This window comes from Nerophis lumbriciformis, linkage group LG01 (assembly GCF_033978685.3).
Source record: "Nerophis lumbriciformis linkage group LG01, RoL_Nlum_v2.1, whole genome shotgun sequence".
In the NCBI taxonomy this organism is placed as follows: Eukaryota; Metazoa; Chordata; class Actinopteri; order Syngnathiformes; family Syngnathidae; genus Nerophis; species Nerophis lumbriciformis.
In genome coordinates, this window is record NC_084548.2 from 33,540,873 (window position 1) to 33,564,080 (window position 23,208).

The 23,208-nt window shown below is 39.0% G+C and overlaps 1 protein-coding gene across 1 annotated transcript in view; it reads left to right on the plus strand.

Moving 5' to 3' along the window:
- Nucleotides 1-7,650: 7,650 nt before the first annotated feature.
- LOC133619040 (CD9 antigen-like) overlaps nt 7,651-23,208 on the plus strand; it is a 37,878-nt gene continuing 22,320 nt past the window's right edge. The window contains exon 1 of the mRNA XM_061979905.2: nt 7,651-7,872. Within this exon, the coding sequence (XP_061835889.1) occupies nt 7,804-7,872 (69 nt within the window). The 5' untranslated portion in view covers nt 7,651-7,803. The remainder of the gene's footprint in view (nt 7,873-23,208) is intronic.

Below are 23,208 nucleotides of genomic sequence, written 5' to 3' on the forward strand. Positions count from 1 at the left end.
AGAGGGCCCATTCCCTGCCCTCCACCCGAGTATTCGTCCTCAGTTGTGACCTCAGAGGAAAAGGTCTTAACCCAAACATGCACAATCCAACCACTTTATTGCTGACCCAACCAATTTTAGAGTGAAGGAGAAAAATGTTGAATTGATTATATTTTCACAGCTGGACCCGAAAGGTGAAGTCTAATTGTGCCAAAGGTTTTGCAGGCTCAGAATTAATGGCTTCCCCTGACATTTCCTCGCTGTGTAATAAATACAACATAATACACAATAAATCTTCTTGTCTTTGGCAGAGACAAAGATGTAATTCAGTTCAGCACCATCGCTTTCTTTAAAAAAAAACAAAAAACAAAAACAAAGTACACCTGCTGAATTGAACAGTAACATGTGAGTTTCTTTGTAATGTCCATAGAGCTTTTAGTGCTTGGTGTGTGCATGTGTGCACTACAAGCTTCTCTTTACATTATTGTGGTTTTTCACATCCATATTTAAAACCCAAACTGTACTGTTTTTCTCCCACAATTTTCCCAAATTTAAGTTAGCCTTAAGGACGGTGGTTCTCAAAGTTTTTTCACTAAGTATTACCTCAGGAGAAACGTAACTCTCCAAGTACTACCATTATGACCAACATTAAAATACATAGTGATAATAATAATAATAATAATAATTAGCTTTATTGTCTCCGAGGAGAAATTTGTCTTGGACATCAAGACACAGCGTTTTACATTCGCTATGTTGCCAAAAGTATTTGGCCACCTGCTTTTACTCACATATGAACTTGAAGTGCCATCCCATGGAATTGTCCAAAATGTTTTGGTATCCTGGAGCATTCAAAGTTCCTTTCATTTGAACTAAGGGGCCAAGCCCAACTCCTGAAAAACAACCCCACACCATATCCTCCTCCACCAAATTTCACATTCGGCACAATGCAGTCCGAAATGTACCGTTCTCCTGGCAACCTCCAAACCCAGACTGATCCATCAAATCACCAGATGGAAAAGCAGCACTCATTAGTCCAGAGAAGGCGTCCCCACTGCTCTAGAGTCCAGTGGCGACATGCTTTAAACCACTGCATCCCACGCTTTGCATTGGACTCGGTGATGTAAGGCTTAGATAGAGCTGCACGGCCATCGAAACCCATTCCATGAAGCTCTCTGCGTACTGTACGTGGGCTAATTGGAAGGTCACATGAAGTTTGGAGCTTTGTAGCAACTGACTGTGCAGAAACTCTTTGCACTATGCGCTTCGGCATCCGCTGACCCCTCTCTGTCAGTTTACGTGGCCTACCACTTGGTGGCTGACTTGCTGCTGTTCCCAAACTCTTCACTTTTATTATAATAAAGTTGTCTTTGGAATATTTCGGAGCGAGGAAATTTCACGACTGGATTTGTTGCACTGGTAGCATCCTATGACAGTTCCACGCTGGAAATCACTGAGAGTGGCCCATTCTTTCACAAATGTTTGTAGAAACAGTCTCCATGCCTAAGTGCTTGATTTTATACACCGGGCCAAGTGATTAGGGCACCTGATTCTCATTATTTGGATGGGTGGCCAACATACTTGCCAACCCTCCCGAATTTTCCGGGAGACTCCCGAAATTCAGCGCCTCTCCCGAAAACCTCCCGGGACAAATATTCTCCCGAAAATCTCCCGATTTTCAGCCGTAGCTGGAAGCCACGCCCCCTCCAGCTCCATGCGGACCTGAGTGAGGACAGCCTTTTTTCATGACGGGAGGACAACAGGGTGACAAGAATTAAATCATCCAGACTAGAGATAAATTGTATTATTATGTTTATCTTAACTAAAAATAAATATATTTATTCATTAAAAAAAAAACTAAATACATTTTTACTATATTTTGCTAAAACATCAAAATTAATTGTATTTTTATTTGTATTTTTTCCTGATTCCTTACTACATCCAGCCATAGAATTATACATTAAAATAAACATACTTGAAATAATTGATTTTAAATTATCATAATAATTCATTTAAAATGACCATATTTAATTATTAAAATAATTGCTTGTTTATCAACAACTTTAGCATTTTATTCATTACATTTTGAGACTCTCAGAAGCCAAGTTATGTTATATTCCTTAATATTTATTTATGCAAGTTTGAAGTATCAATTATCTAAACACAGTTTTGTTTGCATATTTTCAGGATGTAGATATATATATCTATATATATGTATGAAATACATGACTTGCTGAATTCTAGCTGTCAATATACTCCTCCCCTCTTAACCACGCCCCGCCCCGCCCCCGACCACGCCCCCACCTCCCGAAATCGGAGGTCTCAAGGTTGGCAAGTATGGTGGCCAAATACTTTTGGCAATATAGTGTACATACATACGTACATACATACAGTTCATCCGACAATACAGCGACGACAGTGAACAGTGCGCAGATATGTCAGTTAGTTATGAGATCACAAATTACACTCCCCCGTATTGCACACCTCCCGTATTGCCCTATCCCACTATTGCACTCCTTATTCTGCATCCGGTTATTACAGTAATTTTCTGCTTTTAAGTGCTTTAATTGCCAGTGGGACAAAGGAAAATCTATACCTGTTGAGTTTGTATGTTGCCGTTCTGTACCGTTTACCATTTGGCATCAACACAATTTCACGATGAAGTATGTGGTGTGGGTCACGGGTGATTTTAAGACCCTGCTTCCTCACGGTCTTGTCGAATATTTCTTGAAGGGAACAAGGGGGCTGCATGCCAATTATTTTACCAGCCCTCTTGATAAGATTTTTGAAGTTGAGTTTTGAGTTTGACAGACAGATTTCCAAACCATGTGGAGATGCCATAACGGATGACAGATTCAATGTTTGCCTTATAAAACAACATCATGGTAGGCCTAAGTATTCATTAAAAACTAAGCAAATGTTATTTTTTTAACAAGTATATTTAATAGTTTTGGCCACTGTAATATTACACACAGTTTGATCATAGGAAAACAAAACACTCTACTTTAATCAAGGGATTTTGTTGGGGTACCACTAGATAGAGCCCATGTACGACTAGTGGTACATGTACCACAGTTTGAGAATCCCTGCCTTAGGAGGTTCAGCCTCAAAGAGTCAAAAACGCTAGATCTTCATGATCATGTTGAAACCCCCTCTATTTTTGTCTCAGACTCCTCCTCTCCTGGGCCTGGTTTTGTTCTACAACAACGACATTTTCAGAGCATGGCCACATTTCTCTGAGAGATAAGCTGGACTATTTGTTTCCATTGTGACGGCATGGCAGGGGGATATTTGTGTTGATCTTGGAGCTGTGGATCATTTAATGACACTTCTCGGTGCACTTGATGTGCTGTCATTACTTTTCATGCAAATGTCATTTCTCAAACTATCAAAATGTGTCTTATTATTTAGTAGATTTTAATTATAAACATGCATTTAAATTGTTAGTAGTCTTAAAACATAGAAGGAATTAAAAACTTAGAAGTTTCAGTGAAATAATTGGAAACTGACAAAAGTAATAATACTGAATTTAGACGAATAAAAACAAATTGACACTGCTTTTGAATTGAGTTTTAAAATATATTTTGAATAAAAAAACGGACGAATAAAATGATGCCCTAAAAGGGGCTGTTTGCACCTTACACAAAACAAAACAAACGCTAGCTTGTTAGCATTAGTGTTAAAAAAAACATATATACTTTTAAAAAATGCCTATATCTTTAAAAAGTACTTCATGGATGTATTGTGCACATACTTGTGCACATACATAAGTATCTGTCTTGCGCGCGTGTGTATTATATGGAGTGTGGCTTGCATTTTTGGAACAGGAGGGCGACATACATACTTGACAACCTTGAGACCTCCGAATACGGGAGATGTGGGCGGGGTGGAGGGGTGGGGGGGAATATATTTTCAGTTCTTGTATATTTATATATATATATATATAATCCGTTCATGAATGAGTATATCCGTTTGGCCACCGTGTTCAATGGAGAAGACTGATCTACAAAATTTGCATGCAGCATAACCCTTCCCCTTCGAGCTGTCCTGGATGAACTGAAAATATTTTTTCCAATAATTTTGGAACTTGCAAGCGTACTTCTTCTTCTTACTCGTCGTCGCCATGTCTCTTCTTCGTTCTTCTGCTTCCTCTCTGTTATGTTTCTGGACATTACTACTTGCCGTAGTTTTGAAGCAATGCATGATGGGAATCCGGATGTTGTGTGTCAGTGTATTAACGTGCCGGCTGGAATAAACACAAGCTGAGAAATAGCTCCGTGCCTGCCTACTTTATGGGTTATAGATAAACTTATGGATAACGGAGACATATATAATAGTCTCCTTTTCAGGTGAGAGAGGACGCTAAAGGCAGTGCCTTTAAGGCACGCCCCCAATATTGTTGTCCGGGTGGAAATCGGGAGATATTCGGGAGAATGGTTGCCCTGGGAGATTTTCGGGAGGGGCAATGAAATTCGGGAGTGTCCCGGGAAAATCTAAGTTAGCAACCTCTAGGCAGCTGTGTAAAGGTTGCAAACAGTCACTTTAAATATCTTTTGTTGCTTATCTCAACTTGAGTGCCCAAACTTAAGAGTGTTTGGGATAAGAACTGTCTCTCGGCTAATTGTTATGCTTTAAGTTGCAAGCAAAAATTTGAATTACAAAAATCCCAGCCAATAGTTGGTGTAACAAACGTCACAGTAAACCCTGTAAGTGTCACGATCGGCTTAGCCAGAGTAGGACCCTAACGCAGAACACTCAAAAAGGAATGAGGAGAAAATAACTAAGGAAGCCCTCTTTTGGTGTAAGAAACAGAAATCGCACACATAAGATGTGGGGAGCTGACAGTTAACACCGCAACGCCAGGAATGGGTCACATGGAATGAGAAGCGTGAGTGGAGCCAAAGCAGAGGAAATGTATATGACTGGAAGGGTGAATCATTAGGAATTTACTGGTGCCAAGTGAAGGGACTGGAGCGCTTAAGTAGTCAGGACGTAATGAGCATCAGGCTACGCCCTGTGACCAGAAACCAGCCACTGCAACAAAAGAACACAGGCATTTCATGACAGTAAGATCAGCCCAGATCTGGTCTTACTCGTTAGCGTTTGCTTATAATCATATAATTTATTGCATACCCCAACGTCCAAGTAGACGTACAATCACATACAGTACATACAACAAAGAGTACAGTATGAAAGGCACTTTTTGAGAGAGACAACCAAGCTTTTTCCACCAACTTGATGAACTTTATTTCAAGTTGACAAACGTCCCGACTTGGTGAAGCGGCGAGACCTGAGAGCGACTCCAACCAGTGATACCAACAGCTAGGAGGACCAGCGGGCGACATCGGAGGTGCGGCCCAGCCAGCGAACTACTCCAGCGGGAGGCATCAAAGGTGTGACCTCGCAGACGTGTAAACGAACGTAGCTTAATATGGATTCCGGTAAGTGACCGGAATCCATATTAAGCCACGTTTGTTTGGGTGGCGGGCTCGGAGACTTGGATCTCAGTTCCACGGAGCAACAGGTGGGCGCATTCATGCACGCTAAAGGAATAGATCTGGACATTAATGACATTAAAGCCTGCCATCCTCTTCACAGAAAAAAGGAAGGAGGTACACTATATTGCCAAAAGTATTTAGCCACCTGCATTAGCTCACATATGAACTTGAAGTGCCATCCCATTCCTAACCCATAGGGTTCAATATGATGTCGGTGCACCTTTTGCAGCTATTACTGCTTCAACTCTTCTGGGAAGGCTGTCCACAAGGTTGCAGAGTGTGTTTATAGGAATTTTTGACCATTCTTCCAAAAGCGCATTGGTGAGGTCACACACTGATGTTGGTCGAGAAGGCCTGGCTCTCAGTCTCCGTTCTAATTCATCCCAAAGGTGTTCTATCGGGTTCAGGTCAGGACTCTGTGCAGGCCAGTCAAGTTCATCCACACCAGACTCTGTCATCCATGTCTTTATGGACCTTTGCTTTGTGCACTGGTGCACAGTCATGTTGGAAGAGGAAGGGGCCCGCTCCAAACTGTTCCCACAAGGTTGGGAGCATGGATTACAAAATTACACTTCATTCACTAACTGTGTAACAAAATATATCAGTTACAATAATAGATCATGTTGGATGCAGAGAACATACAAACCCTTTATTTATTAAAGCCAACTATAACCTGTTACACAAGAATGTACAACAATTCTTCTCAACAAAAGAGGAGAAATATAAGCAAAGAGAAAATCAAATTTAAAACATTTGTATGCACGTACAACACTTTGGACATTTAGCATATCAGTATGTGGAATTGAATTATGGAAAGGATTAATCAAAGAACTTAAACATTGTACTAATATGATCCAATTTAGGAGGCTTTTCAAACTAAAAGTGTTCACAAAATACGAGGAAGAAATATGTTGATGAACATCTTGAACCTTATTGAAAATGATACATTATTCATCTAATATTTGAACCATAACTGACTTAACGATTATTAAGAGATTTGTTGTATTCATTGATGTAATTAGTGTTCCAAAATGAGGACAGGAAGTGAATATGTACTACTAAATTGTTATGAATTGGAAAAGGGGTAGAATTAAATAAGCGTCGCTTCTTCCTACTCCTTTTCAAACATGTTGTAAAGAGAAATGTAAATGTGAAAACTATGATGGATCACTTGTAAAAATGTAAACCAACCAACCATTATATCCCATGATATTAAAACAGTGCTTTTGTATATTCAGTAAAAGGCTTATAATAAATAAAAGCAGCAATAAAAAAAGATACTATAAAAAACATTCTATAAAAGACACAAATACCAGCTAGAGATCGTCATAACTTTGTTTTCCAGCCATTAGAGGTAAGAAATTGAGTGTAAAGGACAGTGCTGAGAAGAGATGGATGATGTTCGTTGAAATAAAGAAAGACATAATTCTAAAACATGACAAAGTCTTTAGCGAACTTGGCGAAGCAATTTGAGCCCACCACTACTTGTCTGCACCATGCTAAAGCAGAATGAGTCTAATGGCAAACGAGAATGTAAGAATAACATCTAAACGGCGGACATTTATCCATGAAAATATTGAAAAGCAGCTGGACGGAGATTCCGTAGAAGTCCTCTCTCCAAGGTAAATACCATACAATATTATTACATTAATTCATACAACTACTGTAGTTGTAGTTGACTAGCCAAAAAATTCTAAATGTGTCTCCTGGAAGTTTTGTAGCTTGTCAACACATCTGTTCTAATTTTCTTTTCAATGTATTGCAAAGGAAAGCCCAATTGTTTCAAGTGTCTTTCCTTGTTCTTTAATGTTTTATTAATGCATTGCTTGCTCGTTAGTTCTTAATTGCACCAAGGCTGCCATTAAAAAAGCTGTTTTACGTACTTTAAGTATTAAATATGCATGAGCACAGACGTCCATAGAAGAGTTGTGTCCTGTGGGGAAAAACACAGGCCTTTTTTTTATTAATTGTTAGAAATATCTTAAAATATGTGTAGATGTAGCTACGGTACGATCTATAACAGCATGTTAGAGAGCGATGAGGGGTTTTTTCCACTCCTTTGTGAGCATTTGACAAATACCCATTACACAGTCTCCCCTGCAGCCCCCCGCCCTCTGCATTATAGAAAGGGGCGGTCTGGAAAGTGTGTGTGTGTGTGTGTGAGAGAGAGAGAGAGAGAGAGGGGGAGAGAGAGAGGCTGCCATGACAGCGCTTCTTGATGCACAAGTGTTTTGACTTGCGTGGACTTCTGTTATAATCTTGTTCTGAATCAACTCAAACTACCTTTGCGTCATTTTGTGTGGATAAAGTCTTGATCCAGTCAGCCAACATGGGTAAAGTGGAAGGAGGGATGAAATGTGTGAAATATCTCTTGTTCGTCTTCAACTTCATATTTTGGGTAAGTGAAGCTCAATGATGCATGCTGGGATGCAGGTGCAGCCAGTGCACCTGTGACTTCCGCCTCATCATGTTGGTTTAAATGTTCACATGCATGCTCCTTTCTCAATTGTTTTAGCTGAGTTGCACTCTGCATGTGTGGCTTTGTGAGGGACAGCCACATATGTATGTCGCCTACTTCAAGTCCCCAATTCGGATTTTCCACAGTGGGAAAAAATAACATTGATCTAAGCTGAATGGAGAGTTTGGTTTGGTGCAGCGTGAAAAATCCAAGTCAGCAGTTGGTCCCACATGACCTCAGCAACACACAGATGACTGATAAAGTGAGCTTGCATGCGTCAACATTTTTTAGCCTGTGAGTGCTCAGTGTGTAGCTCAAGGAAATTAGGAAGTGTGTGTGCTTGTGAGCTGCACACACACTTTGAAGTACTGTCTTCACAGTGGAACTTTTCCTTCTTTGTGTGTGTGAGAGAGAGATTTTCCAACAAGCATCTGTGGAGAGGCTCGGTGTGAATGGATCCATTGTGACAGCGGGACAATGGCATCACTTCAGCCTGCTGCTCCAGCCGGGATAAGCGTCCAAATGGAGCAGCCCCCCCCCCCCCACACATAGATCAGTGTTGATCTATCCCAGCATAGAATAACTAATCTTGCATCCTAATGGGTGTGGCCGGTGTGCAGAGACGAGAGAGGCAATGGAAACACGACAGACAACATGTCGGTTGAGAAGAGACGATCGGGATGCAGCAAATGTGAGGAGAAAGGAAAAAGGTCATTGGGAGATTGTGAGGGATATTAGTGTGCGTGTGTGCTTACAAACATGCAGGGAAAAGAGGGTCAGCTGGCATCAACTTGACCCAGATAGGAGGGGAAATCGGTGTGAGAATAACGGGATGTTTGGTGTCACACTGCAGTTGTTTCATGCTGTGATTACCTAACCTTGATCACAAATAAATTCAGTCGGTGGTTGTATGTAGTTCGGATACACGATGAATATGAAAAGTATGTACCCTGTTTAACAGCAAACTTTCGCCAGTGAGGTCTCAAAGTGCAAGTTAAACATTACATGCGCTTTGGATCTTTTAGCTGCCTCATTACTCATCGTCACAAAAAGCCAAAGCACACTTCTGTTTTCTATTAGGGTGCTGACTTGTCCTGTTTACAGAAAGGTTTGACACAATTCTCAAAAGGGAATTCAATCGATCGCAACTGTGAGCATTAAAAGTAAGGGCTGATTGTTCAATTTCAGCCCTAAATGGTCAATCTAAACCTAACTGTTAAATGTAAATCTGAATGTGAATCTAAAACTAAATGTTGAATTTAAATGTAAGTGTTGAACATCAACCTAAATGTTAAATGTTAATCTTGAATCTAAATGTGAGGGCTGAATTTTCAATTTAAACCTAAAAGGTCAATCTAATCCTAAATGTTAAACCTAAACGTTAAATCTAAATCCAAATGTGAGTGCTAAATTTTAAATCTAAACCCAAATGGTAAATCTAAATTTAAATTTTAAATGTTAAATGGAAGTGCAAATTGTTAAGTTTCAGCCCACAATGTCAAATCTAAATCTATATGTAAGCGCTAAATGTTAAATGTTGTGTATAAACCTAAATGTTGACTCTAAATGTAAATGTTGAATATAAACCTAAATGTTAAATGTAAATCTTGCATCTAAATGTGAGGGCGAACTGTTCAATTTGAACCTGAAAGGTGAATCTAAGCCTAAATGTTGAATCTAAACTTAAACGTTAAATCTAAACCTAAATGTAAAATGTTAATCTTGAATCTAAATGTAAGGGCTGAATTTTAAATTTAAACCTAAAAGGTCAATCTAAACCTAAATGTTAAACATAAACGTTCAATCTAAATCCAAATGTGAGTGCTAAATTTTAAATCTAAACCCAAATGTTAAATGTAAATTTAAATGTGAGGGCTAAATGTTAAATGGAAGCGCAAATTGTTAAGTTTCAGCCCAAAATGTGAAATCTAAATCTAAATGTAAGCGTTAAATGTTAAATGTGAGCACTAAATGTTGAATGTAAATTTTGACTCTAAATGTAAATGTTAAATATAAACCTAAATGTTAAATGTAAATCTTTCATCTAAATGTGAGGGCTAACTGTTCTATTTGAACCTGAAAGGTAAATCTAAGCCTAAATGTTAAATCTAAACCTAAATGTTAATTATAAATCTTAAATGTGATCGCTAAATGTTAAATCCAAACATAAATGTTAAATCCAAACCAAACTGTTAAATCTAAACCTAAATCTTGAATCTAAAACTACATTTTAAATCTAAATCTAAATGTAAACGCTAAATCGTTTGCCAAGTGTTAAGATGAATATTAATTAAAAAAAAGTTAAAGTTAAAGTACCAATGATTGTCACACACACACTAGGTGTGGCAAAATTATTCTCTGCATTTGACCCATCACCTTTGATCATCCCCTGGGAGGTGAGGGGAGCAGTGGGCAGCAGCGGTGGCCGCGCCCGGGAATCATTTTTATGATGTCAATATTCCACTAATCCGACGCCTCTCAGCCACAACGCTGCGCCCACATCTCTATCTCTCAGTGCAGACACTCCTCCACCGTTCTTACTGTGGAAGAAGGAAACATGACAGATGCTTAATGACAAATAATGCCAATAAAGTTGCATATTTTTTTTTAAATGTTAGCTCCAAACATGTGAGTGTGCATGGTGTGTTGAGACAATTAGACAATCAAACACGTCAATGCTGCACTTCCGCAAGGGACAAGCAGTAGGAAATGGATGGATGGATGGAATTGATTTACACCGGGGAGGCATGCAGTGTGCATGAATACACATATATTTATGTATATGTCTTTCATCCTTTTGCTGCGCTATTACTTCATGATTGTGTCACATATGAACTGTACTATCGCTGTAAACAACACTGTCTTACAAGTTTGTCCTATAGGTTTGTTGCTAGCAGCAGCCAGGTGACAGAATCGCTTTGGATCGGTTCTAAAGAATATGTCCTAATTGTGAGCAAAATGTGACCACGTCGTTTACAACAATATCATGTTCATATGTGACACAATCATGAAGTAAGAGCGCATACAAAGAGATAGGTGCATTCCAACAGACTGCATCCCTGGGTGTAATTAAAAGCAATTCCATTCATCGTCAAACGCGGAAGTGCAGCATCGACATGTTTGAGTGTCTAATTGTCTGAACACACCATGCACACTCACACGTATGGAGCTAACATTGAAAAAAAATGATATCTGAATGTTGTCATTCATGCAGGTCACTGTCATCTCAGGGCATTCAATCGATCGCAATTGGACTGTTCTCTTTGAGAACAGTTGTTTTTCAGCAATTGTTTTTCAACAGCGGTTGTTTTTCTCACTACAATAGGGTGAAACCCTATCTTCGCAGGCACACCATCTGCTGGACTAGATCTGACCAATCTAAGTCTACGAGACAAACCAAACAGTCCAGTTGCGATCGTTTTAATGCCCTGAGATACATTTAAAAAAATGCTATTTTATTGGCATTATTTGTCATTAATCATCTGTCATGTTTCCTTCTTCCACAGTAAGAAAGGTGTAGGAGTGTCTGCACTGAGAGGCAGACATGTGGGAGCGGATTTGTGGAATATTGACATTTGTGGAATATTGACATCCTATAGAGATTTCGCGCTCACATTTAGATTTAGATTTAAGATTTAGGTTTAGATTCAAGATTTAGGTTAAGATGTAATATTTAGGTTTAGATTTAACATTTAGTGTGTTATGATTCGTTGCCCGGATCAAGGTTTATTTTAGTTTTTGACTCCCTCAGTTCTGTTTTCAGCACCCCTGGGTTTGTGTCTTAGTTGTCATGGTTGCTGATTAGTTTCACCTGCCTCTGATTAGTGTTCGGGACGCTCACCTGATCCTGGGCACTAATCAGAGAGCTACTTATTCCTGTTTTTCGCCACACACTGTCTGGCTGTCTTGTTTACTGTAAGCAACAAGTTATGTTTGTGTATACCTTGCTTCTGGTGCCTATGCCTGTTTATATGTTGATTCCTGTGCTAAGTTTCACGTTAGCTCCCTGTGCTATTGGCACACTTGTTTGTATTTTTATATTTTTTGATGATTTATGAGAATAAATCATCGTCTTGCCTGCCTCATCTTGGGAGAACGATCCGCGCATCACCATGCGACCCGGACGTAACATTTAAGATTTAGATTTAACATTTAGGTTTGGATTTAACAATTAGGTTTATATTTAAGATTTAGGATTTAGGTTTAGATTTAGATTTTAGGTTTAGATTTAACATTTAGCACTCACATTTAACATTTACTGCTCACATTAAGATTTAGATTCAACATTTAGGTTTATATTTAACATATAGGTTTAGATTAAAGATTTATGTTTAAATGTAACATATTGACTTATATTGAAGATTTAGGTTTAGATTTAAAATGCTAATATATTTAGAGTCAACATTTAATTTAAACTTAAAGTAAATGTGATGAAAATTAGCTAAATCTGAGAAAAGTGAGTTAATACATTATTGAGAAGATTTTGAAACCGTAATACCGCGGTAACAACAATACCGTTACAGCCTAATGTACATTGTATCATAAGTTGTTCAGCCCCGTACCTTTATCCCATTCCGCACTGAGACGCAAACCCTGTTGTCCACATGAGAGGCATGTGAGCTGACCGCCGAGCTAAAATCCTGGGCTCACTAACTCGGCATCCAATACACTCTTGAAGTTGTCAGGCATACTTGCCAACCTTGAGACCTCCGATTTCGGGAGGTGGGGGGTGGGGGGCGGGGGCGTGGTTGGGGGCGTGTTTAAGATATATATATATATATATATATATATATATATATATATATATATATATACATATATATATATATACATATATATATATAAGAAATACTTGACTTTCAGTGAATTCTAGCTATATATATATTTTATTATATATATATATATATATATATATATATATATATATATATATATATATATATATATAAATAAATAAATAAAAGAAATACTTGAATTTCAGTGTTCATTTATTTACACATATACACACACATAACACTCATCTACTCATTGTTGAGTTAAGGGTTGAATTGTCCATCCTTGTTCTATTCTCTGTCACTATTTCAGAACACACACATTATACAAGTATACATTATAAAATCAATAAGAAAACGGGAGCTCTAGTTTGGGAGTCTGAATTAGGATCAGAAGTTCCTATATAAACATTGCGTACTCACGTTGCCATTTTGTATTGATTACTGCAGCTGTACACTGGATTCATTCACAAATACAAATTACAACTCACAAACACTTTAGAGTTAGGCTCCACCATCAGAATGTGTACTTAAACTTATAAAGATCACATGGATATTATTCAGTGAGTTGATTCACCAAAACTAACCTGTTATACAGGAGGAAAAAGCACACAGGACGTCTCAATTGTTCACAGACTGCTCGTTCTCATCAGAATGACAAGACACTTTTGGTCTGCAGGTGATAGCATTCAATTGGGAAGAAACGCCCTATTGCCCCCTACTGACCAATGTGAATACTGATGAATGTGTAATGACAGCTCCAAAAACGAATTCAAACCACAAAATAAAATAAATAAATCAACACAAAAATGTGACACATTATGGGTGGGTCACATATGCATGTACAGTAGATGGCAGTATTGTCCTGTTTAAAAGTGTCACAACATTGCTGTTTACGGCAGACGAACTGCTTTACGGTAGACAAAAACTTGACTGCTTTTGTGTGTTGTTACCGCGCTTGGAGGACGTTAATGAAACTGCCTAACAATAAACCCACATAAGAAACCAAGAACTTGCCCTCGATCATTCTACAGTTATAACGTGATTGGGCAGGCATGCTGTTTATATTGTGGGAAAGCAGACGTGAGAACAGGCTGTCAACACGTCACTCAGGTCTGCATGAAGCTGGAGGGGGCGTGGCCTCCAGCTCCGCCTGAATTCCGGTAGATTTTCGGGAGAAAATTTGTCCCGGGAGGTTTTCGGGAGAGGCGCTGAATTTCGGGAGTCTCCCGGAAAATCCGGGAGGGTTGGCAAGTATGTTGTCAGGGAGCATAAAAACTGTCTGGCCTCTGTTACAATAACAACAACATGACTGCAAATTGTTTGTCGCTTCCTTGTGACTGTTCTTACATGTGCAGCCTCACTGCGTGTACTTGTGAATGACGAGCCTGAACGCCAGACAAATTCCTCGGCATGACGAGCAATTTGTATTTGATATAATTAGCAATTGTGAAAAATTACTAGTTATGTGAAAAGTTACTAAAACACTTTAAAAATAAAAATATTCTGTTAAACCACCAATAGCGAAATAAGTTATCTGGTGGTGTTGTTGTTTAATTTTTTATTTTGAAAAATGCAACTCTGGGCAAGTTACAAACCAGTCAGAGAGAACATACGGAGAAGTCACGACCAGGATTTGAAACTTCAATCTCATGACTTGGAGGCCAACATGGTAACCTAACCACTCATCCATCGTGCGGCCCAGCCTTATCTTATGTAACAAATAGGAATAATTCCACTGACTGTCCCTGAGTGAGACCACATTCATGTGCCAGTTTTGCTCATGCATGCTCTCATGGAAATTCCTCCTCGATTAACACAATTTAACTGCACTGTTTTAAAACTTGTCCTTACACCGTCTTGAAAAGTCTAGCCGTACAATCGGTGTTCAGAAGTGAAAAGAGGAAACAAGTAAACAGCCCAACATATATAGGCCACTCTTTAGGTAGGCCGCACTTCAGGGTATGTGTCCACAGGACAAAAGATGATCCTCTCATGGCGTGTACACCCTCCCTTCACTATTTGATTCTCTTCTTCATTGTGCTTGTCTTTTGTGCGCCAAACCCCATAGTCACAGGAAGACAGTTGGGCTTTGTCCTCTGGGGGAAGTTGGGTGGGAGGGCGTGGTGTCGAGCAAGGGGGGACACAGAGGTTCGGGTGGAGATATTTAGGATTGGAGGGGAGGGAGGTGTGAGTCTGCCGTCAGGAAGGCTAATGATTCAAGAGAGAAGTGGGTGAAGATTGGGGGTTAGCAGTGAGGGGGTTAATGGGACTTTTTAGGGACATTCTTAGGCCGTGAGCAGCATGCTATTTATTAGTGCTGCATTTCTTTCTCACAGTACCATATTTCAGCTAGCAAAGGCTTAAGAAAATGACATTTTACACTGATGTATAAGAATATTTGACTGGATAGCATTCAATCAAAATATTTTGTAAACATTAATACACAATAAAAACAAAGTCTAATGGAAAAAGCAGTTATTTGGGAGAAAACAATAAGTAATGAGTAAATAAAGGAGCCATTTGTATGGGAGCATATTTCGCTAAATGTTTCATTTTGGCTGCAGTTGTTTTTTTAAATTATTGTTTGAACATAAAAAGAAGCACAACTCTTACAAAAAGGAGGACAAGCTTGCACATGCGTAAATACAAACCCTGTTTCCATATGAGTTGAGAAATTGTGTTAGATGTAAATATAAATGGAATACAATGATTTGCAAATCATTTTCAACCCATATTCAGTTGAATATGCTACAAAGACAACATATTTGATGTTCGAACTGATAAACATTTTTTGTTTTGCAAATAATCATTAACTTTAGAATTTGATGCCATGTACAAAGGTGGTAATAAATACTGATAAAGTTGAGGAATGCTCATCAAACACTTAATTGGAACATCCCACAGGTGAACAGGCAAATTGGGAACAGGTGGGTGCCATGATTGGGTATAAAAGTAGATTCCATGAAATGCTCAGTCATTCACAAACAAGGATGGGGTGAGGGTCACCACTTTGTCAACAAATGCGTGAGAAAATTGTTGAACAGTTTAAGAAAAACCTTTCTCAACCAGCTATTGCAAGGAATTTAGGATTTCACCATCTATGGTCCGTAAAATCATCAAAGGGTTCAGAGAATCTGGAGAAATCACTGAACGTAAGCAGCTAAGCCCGTGACCTTCGATCACTCAGGCTGTACTGCATCAACAAGCGACATCAGTGTGTAAAGGATATCACCACATGGGCTCAGGAACATTTCAGAAACCCACTGTCAGTAACTACAGTTGGTCGCTACATCTGTGTGTGCAAGTTAAAACTCTCCTATGCAAGGCGAAAACCGTTTATCAACAACACCCAGAAACGCCGTCGGCTTCGCTGGGCCTGAGCTCATCTAAGATGGACTGATACAAAGTGGAAAAGTGTTCTGTGGTCTGACGAGTCCACATTTCCAATTGTTTTTGGAAACTGTGGATGTCGTGTCCTCCGGACCAAAGAGGAAAAGAACCATCCGGATTGTTATAGGCGCAAAGTGTAAAAGCCAGCATGTGTGATGGTATGGGGGTGTATTAGTGCCCAAGAAATGGGTAACTTACACATCTGTGAAGACGCCATTAATGCTGAAAGGTACATACAGGTTTTGGAGCAACATATGTTGCCATCCAAGCAACGTTACTATGGACACCCCTGCTTATTTCAGCAAGACAATGCCAAGCCACGTGTTACATCAACGTGGCTTCATAGTTAAAGAGTGCGGGTACTAGACTGGCCTGCCTGTAGTCCAGACCTGTCTCCCATTGAAAATGTGTGGCGCATTATGAAGCCTAAAATACCACAACAAAGACCCCCGGACTGTTGAACAACTAAAGCTGTACATCAAGCAAGAATGGGAAAGAATTCCACCTGAGAAGCTTAAAAAATGTGTCTCCTCAGTTCCCAAACGTTTACTGAGTGTTGTTAAAAGGAAAGGCCATGTAACACAGTGGTGAACATGCCCTTTCCCAACTACTTTGGCACGTGTTGCAGCCATGAAATTCTAAGTTAATTATTATTTGCAAAAACAAAATAAAGTTTATGAGTTTGAACATCAAATATCTTGTCTTTGTAGTGCATTCAATTGAATATGGGTTGAAAAGGATTTGCAAATCATTGTATTCCGTTTATATTTACATCTAACAGAATGTCCCAACTCATATGGAAACGGGGTTTGTAAGTTATATTTTGTTGTGTGCCACAATGTTGGTAATAATAACGCTGTTAGAGTAACAGCGTTTTGTTTTTTTCCACTAACGAGTATTTTAATTAATTACTGTTTCCATCGTTGCAACGCCGTTGCCATTACTGAGAATGCGAAGTAGCTGGTTTCTACGGTTTGGTTGAAAGAAGCACAAGGTGTCAGGTTTCGGCCACACATCAGCTGCTTGGATAGAGAGAGAAAGGGTGGGGATGATGACACAGTTGTAAATGTGATGAAGATGATTGGCTGGGTGGGCTCACGCTGTCTCACTGACACACGACAAGACCTGCGATAATTGCGACAAGTAGCAGCCAGGGAAAGTATAAGGTAGAGTTCTCAAACTGCAAGTACCGGCACTACTTTTCTCTCATTGAAATTAAAGGCAAGAATGTTTGTGTAACATGCACGCTATGACCAGGAAAAAAACGTTTATCCACATCTGCCTCCAGCAACTTGAATCGCACCTCACATCAACACATGCCGACATGACACTTGTTGCATGCTGCTAACCAAACCCCAAGCTCAAATGCAACCATTTTTTTAAATCAAATTCATCCCACAGGTGAACACCCGATTGCATTATTAAAATTAGCTTAAGAAAAGACTCCACTATTTGTACACAAATGGAATTTTATTGTCAGAATGTATTTCATGAACGGTTTTAAAAGTTTTACTTGAATGCCTGTCATTTGTTTGCCCAAAACTCAGTAACAGTTTTATTGCACTACTAAAAAGCCAAATGTTCCTTTGTGTCTTTTTACTTAAGATGACATTATTGGTACCATATTGGGTTTTGTACTTTCCATTTTTAATGTTGTTACTTTACTGAATATTTCTTATACATTTTTATTTATTTGCATATCATAAGGCACACTGCAATTTATTGCGTTAAGATACATGCCAAATGCTCTAAAATACTGTATATAGTGTTGTTATTCTTCATTTAGTTAATATAAACATATTTGATGTTAAAGATGTTATTGAACAGAATAGGGTATGAAAAATAACATCACAATTATTTTGCTGAGTAACTAATTACCCTTACAAGGGGGTAACTGAGTTACTAACTCAATTACTTTTTAGAAGAAGTAAGTTGTAACTGTAACTAAGTACTTTTTTGCGACACTTCTCAGTAGTGATCAATAATACTTCTCTAACACAGGTGTACATTTAACGTGACCAGTGGATTACTCACACATGTCAAATTCTCAATCCAAATATACAACTAGAATATTAAAGAGCTAAATTAACTCCTATTGGATGAGAATCTGTTTGGAGTTTAACATAAAACCTGTCCTCAAATTATTCATGTTGGCTCACTGGGACTATAATCATAAAGGTGAAACAAACGCTGATGTATAGCAATCAAAACAAGCCCATGCCTATGCAGGACACACAATATCCATCTAAATAAGCCCAACCTTCTAAACATGCTTCTCAACATGTCCTGACGAAGTGGCTGTTTTTTACTTCAGACTGTCATTGTTTTACACAAACTGTAGACCTACAGTTGTGGTGGGGGTAGGAAATTGATATGAAGATAATGAAACAAAGGATTCGTAGAAAGGAGGAAATGGCCTCAAGAATACACATGTGGGAAGTCTTGTTATGCCTGAACCCACGGACGTGCTGTCAGGGTAGACAGGTGAAACAGAGCCTCATTGTTTTGATGAAAAATGTTCTGTGTGGAGTTTGCATGTTCTCCCTGTGTAGGTTCTTACCGGGTACTCCGGCTTCCTCCCGCCTCCAAAGACATGCACCTGGGGATAGGTTGATTGGCAACACTAAATTGGCCCTAGTGTGTGAATGGTAGTGTGAATGTTGTCTGTTTATCTGTGTTGACCCTGTGATGAGGCAGCAACTTGTCCACGGTGTACCCCGCCTTCCTACGATCCCGATAGGGATAAGCGGTAGAAAATGGATGAATAATAATTGATACAATAAGTATTAATATTTGTTCATTAAACTGTGTTAAAAATATTATTTTCTGTATAGTACAATCTGTTTTTTTCAACATTAAAACTTAATTAAATTTGCAAGTTTTCTGATTATATACAATGTAGAAAATTCCTTCTTGTCTGCTTAAAGCATACTTGTCAACCCTCCCGGATTTTCCGGGAGACTCCCGAAATTCAGCATCTCTCTCGAAAACCTCCCGCGTCAAATTTTCTCCCGAAAATCTCCCGAAATTCAGGCGGACCTGAGTGACGTGTCGACAGCCTGTTTTCACGTCCGCTTTCCCACAATATAAACAGCGTGCCTGCCCAATCACGTTATAACTGTAGAATGATCGAGGGCAAGTTCTTGGTTTCTTATGTGGGTTTATTGTTAGGCAGTTTCATTAACGTCCTGCCAGCGCGGCAACAACACACAACAGCAGTCACGTTTTCGTCTACCATAGAGCAGTTCGTCTGCTGTAAACAGCAATGTTGTGACACTCTTAAACAGGACAATAATGCCATCTACTGTACATGCATATGTGACAATAACATCTGTGGCTTTTAGAGAGTGCAGTGCACAACTGCGCACACAACAAGGAGACGAAGCAGAATGCATCATCAGAGAGGGTGTTCAGCATGGTTAGAAAAATAGTGACAGAGAATAGAACAAGGATGGACAATTCAACCCTTAACTCAACAATGAGTAGATGAGTGTTATGTGTGTGTATATGTGTAAATAAATGAACACTGAAATTCAAGTATTTCTCTTATATATATATATATATATATATATATATATATATATATATATATATATATATATATATATATATATATATATATATATATGTATATATATATATATATATATATATATATATATATATATATATAGCTAGAATTCACTGAAAGTCAAGTATTTCTTATATATATACATGTATATATATATATATATATATATATATATATATACATGTATATATATAAGAAATACTTGACTTTATATATATATATATATATATATATATATATATATATATATATATATGAAATACTTGACTTGGTGAATTCTAGCTGTAAATATACTCCTCCCCTCTTAACCACGCCCCGAACCACGCCCCCCCCCCCCCCCCCCCCCGCCCCCCGCCCCCCCTCCCGAAATCGGAGGTCTCAAGGTTGGCAAGTATAGCTTAAAGTGTAGGCGAATTACCAGATTTTGTGTTTAGTACACTAATTGAATACCGTACATCACTAAAAAAAAGACAATACAATGTAGAGTATATTTTTCTCATTCATTGTGTAAGCGAGAATTTCCTGTCTGTTCTAATGCACAAGTAGTCAGCACTCAGCGCCAATAGCTGAGGGTGTGGCTATTTCTGTTCTGCTAATTTTACACCATGACTGTATACACATAAACAAACTCTAAATACTAGTTGCTGTAGTACTCTTAATCGCCACACTCTCTAAGTCAGTATGAATTGGGGTGGCATATGTGAGCGTGCTGGCGCTTGTTGCTACCATCCTTTTCCACAGAAGAAGAAAGCGGGTTGAGTTTTTAAAAAAAATCATTATTTACACAAAGAAAATACAAAAAAGCTATTTTGATGCTCTGCTGAATGAATGTATGGAACTACCAAAATGGAGAAGAAAAGCACAGAACGTCTCCAAAATGACTTGTTAGACCAAACAGAAGGTGATCAGATGTTTATGATCAAAGTACTTAACATGAATAAAGGCTTTTTGTCATGATCCGTTGCCTGGATCATGTTTTGTTCTGTTAGTTTGACTCCCTCAGTTCTGTTTTCAGCACCCTTGGGTTTGTGTGTTTTATGTTGCCATGGGTGCTGATTAGTTTCACCTGCCTCCGATTCGGGACGCTCAACCTGCTTCCGGGCACTAATCAGAGAACTACTTATTCCTGTTTCGCCACACTCAGTCTGGCTGTCTTATTTGCTTCCTGCAACAGTTACGTTGTTGACCTTATTTGATTCCTGAGCTAAGCTTTGCCATTTGGTTTGCCTGTTTCAATGCTAAGCTTTCGCGCTAGCTCTTAGCTTTGCTTCCCGTGCTATCGGCACACTTGTTTTGTTTGCTTTGTATCCTGTATGGTTAACGAGAATAAATCATTGTCTCACCTGCACCTTGCCTCCGGAGTTTCCGTCTGCATCTTGGGAAAACGACCCCACGCAGTAAAATGTGACCCCGACATTACACTTTTTCTGGAAGCGCATAGGTGCATGTACGTCACATACAAATAAAAGATTAGACAACATTTTATTTGTATTTCATAAAAGTAAATATGGTAAATGTGACTAATAAGTATTTGATAACATTTTATGAAAGTGAATTGAATTATTCTCTTTTTCTTGTTCTATACATATAAAATTAATTAAATAAAACAAAAAAAGGGCCTCACATGCTTTGAACCTCACTGCACATCACTGCCTTAACCCAATAATTATAAAGTTTGTAACCCATGTGCAACAACAAAGACATTCAGCTTACAGAATTGTTGTTTTGAGTCCCTGCACTGACTTGATTATCCTCATAGGACATCCTCTAGTGAAAGCTTTTTTAATTGAGGTGTCAAGGGAGCACCCGCTGCAGTTTTTGTCCTCCACATCACCTCCGATCTCACAGGAAGATTCAACATCAGACTCCTCCGACCACTTAAAATAACATTTTGCTGTAGTCATGGTTTTCTTGTGAACTGTGCTGAGAACACTTTTATCCAACATATACAGTAAACCGAATGAGGGAAAGTATGAGCAGCATGAAACCGCATTTCCAAACAAACAGGAGGGCCTGTTTAGGATCAAGGTGCCACACTGCTGCACACAGCCAAAACCAAAGACGGTTTGAACCCTTGTTTTTTTATGGGGGGTGGGGAAACAAAGATCTAACCAGCTCATTTAAAAGTTGTGACTTTCCATTTAGTCACCATTTAATTTTGCCTTAACTAAAAGTAAACCTTTATGTTGCTAAATACATCTGCTCAGTGGCAAAGGGTGGAGGTCACTTGTGGAAACATTTGGTCACATCTGCTACATTTTGTTGGACAAACCACAATTAGGCCAGGAAAATGAACGAGCCATGCATAAGCCAGAAAAACATCCCCGTTCACTATTTATTTTCATTATAAAGTTGTTGCTTTCACAATCTGTGCTGAAATAAATCAACAACAATGTCAAAACCAACACCCTGAAAAGCTTACTAGGAGAGAAACCTAGTAGGTTAACGATATGCTTGACCACTGCTTCTCAAACAGTCTTGCCAAATCCTTAGAAGGAAAAGTGGCTATTGACTTTCCTATAAGTCGCTATAAACTACCGGATGACATCACCGCCTCATTTGCATAATTGATTGCAATGGACCCTGTAGGCATACTTCAGTGCCCCTCCCAAAAATCTCCCGGGGCAACCATTCTCCCGATTTCCACCCAGACAACAATATTGGGGGTGTGCCCTAAAGGCACTGCCTTTAGCGTCCTCTACAACCTGTCATCACGTCCGCTTTTCCTCCATCCAAACAGCGTGCCGGCCCAGTCACATAATATATGCAGCTATTACACACACATAAGTGAATGCAAGGCATACTTGATCAACAGCCATACAGGTCCCACTGAGGGTGGCCATATAAACAACTTTAACACAGTTACAAATATGCGCCACACTGTGAACCCACACCAAACAAGAATGACAAACACATTTCGGGAGAACATCCGCACCGTAACACAACATAAACACAACAGAACAAATACCCAGAACCCCTTGCAGCACTAACTCTTCCGGGACGCTACAATATAGAACCCCCTGCTACCACAAAACTGTGTTTATGTGTTTATATGGCTGTAAGAGAGAATAATAGTGTCGTGGAAAAGATAAAACATGAGTTCAAACAAATGGTAATCATGATTTGATTTGATTTTTTATTTTTTTTTAAATTTAAATACATTTTGTTCTGCATAGTTAAATGTTATAGTATCACATTTGATCAAAGACTGGATGACCCATGAAACAAATGTAATGATTGGCTTGTGAACATGAACGATTGAATAAGGACGTTGCAGTGATGTTTCTTAGCATGACATGACAGTAAAGAAACATTTACATGTACATTGTGCTCTGTAAGTCAAGGCGGAAACAGCGGCGACTTTGCACATGTCCTTTTCATTTGCAGTCAGGACGCAAAGAAATGTAGGTCTCCTTTTCTGCTCTGACTGCAGCTGGGACTGCTGCGTGAGGCTCCTGTCAACTTGACCACCTGTGAGGAGGGGTTCATGGCAGCACCCGCTGCTCATTGAGGACATTCACTGCAAAGTGATGCGTGCTT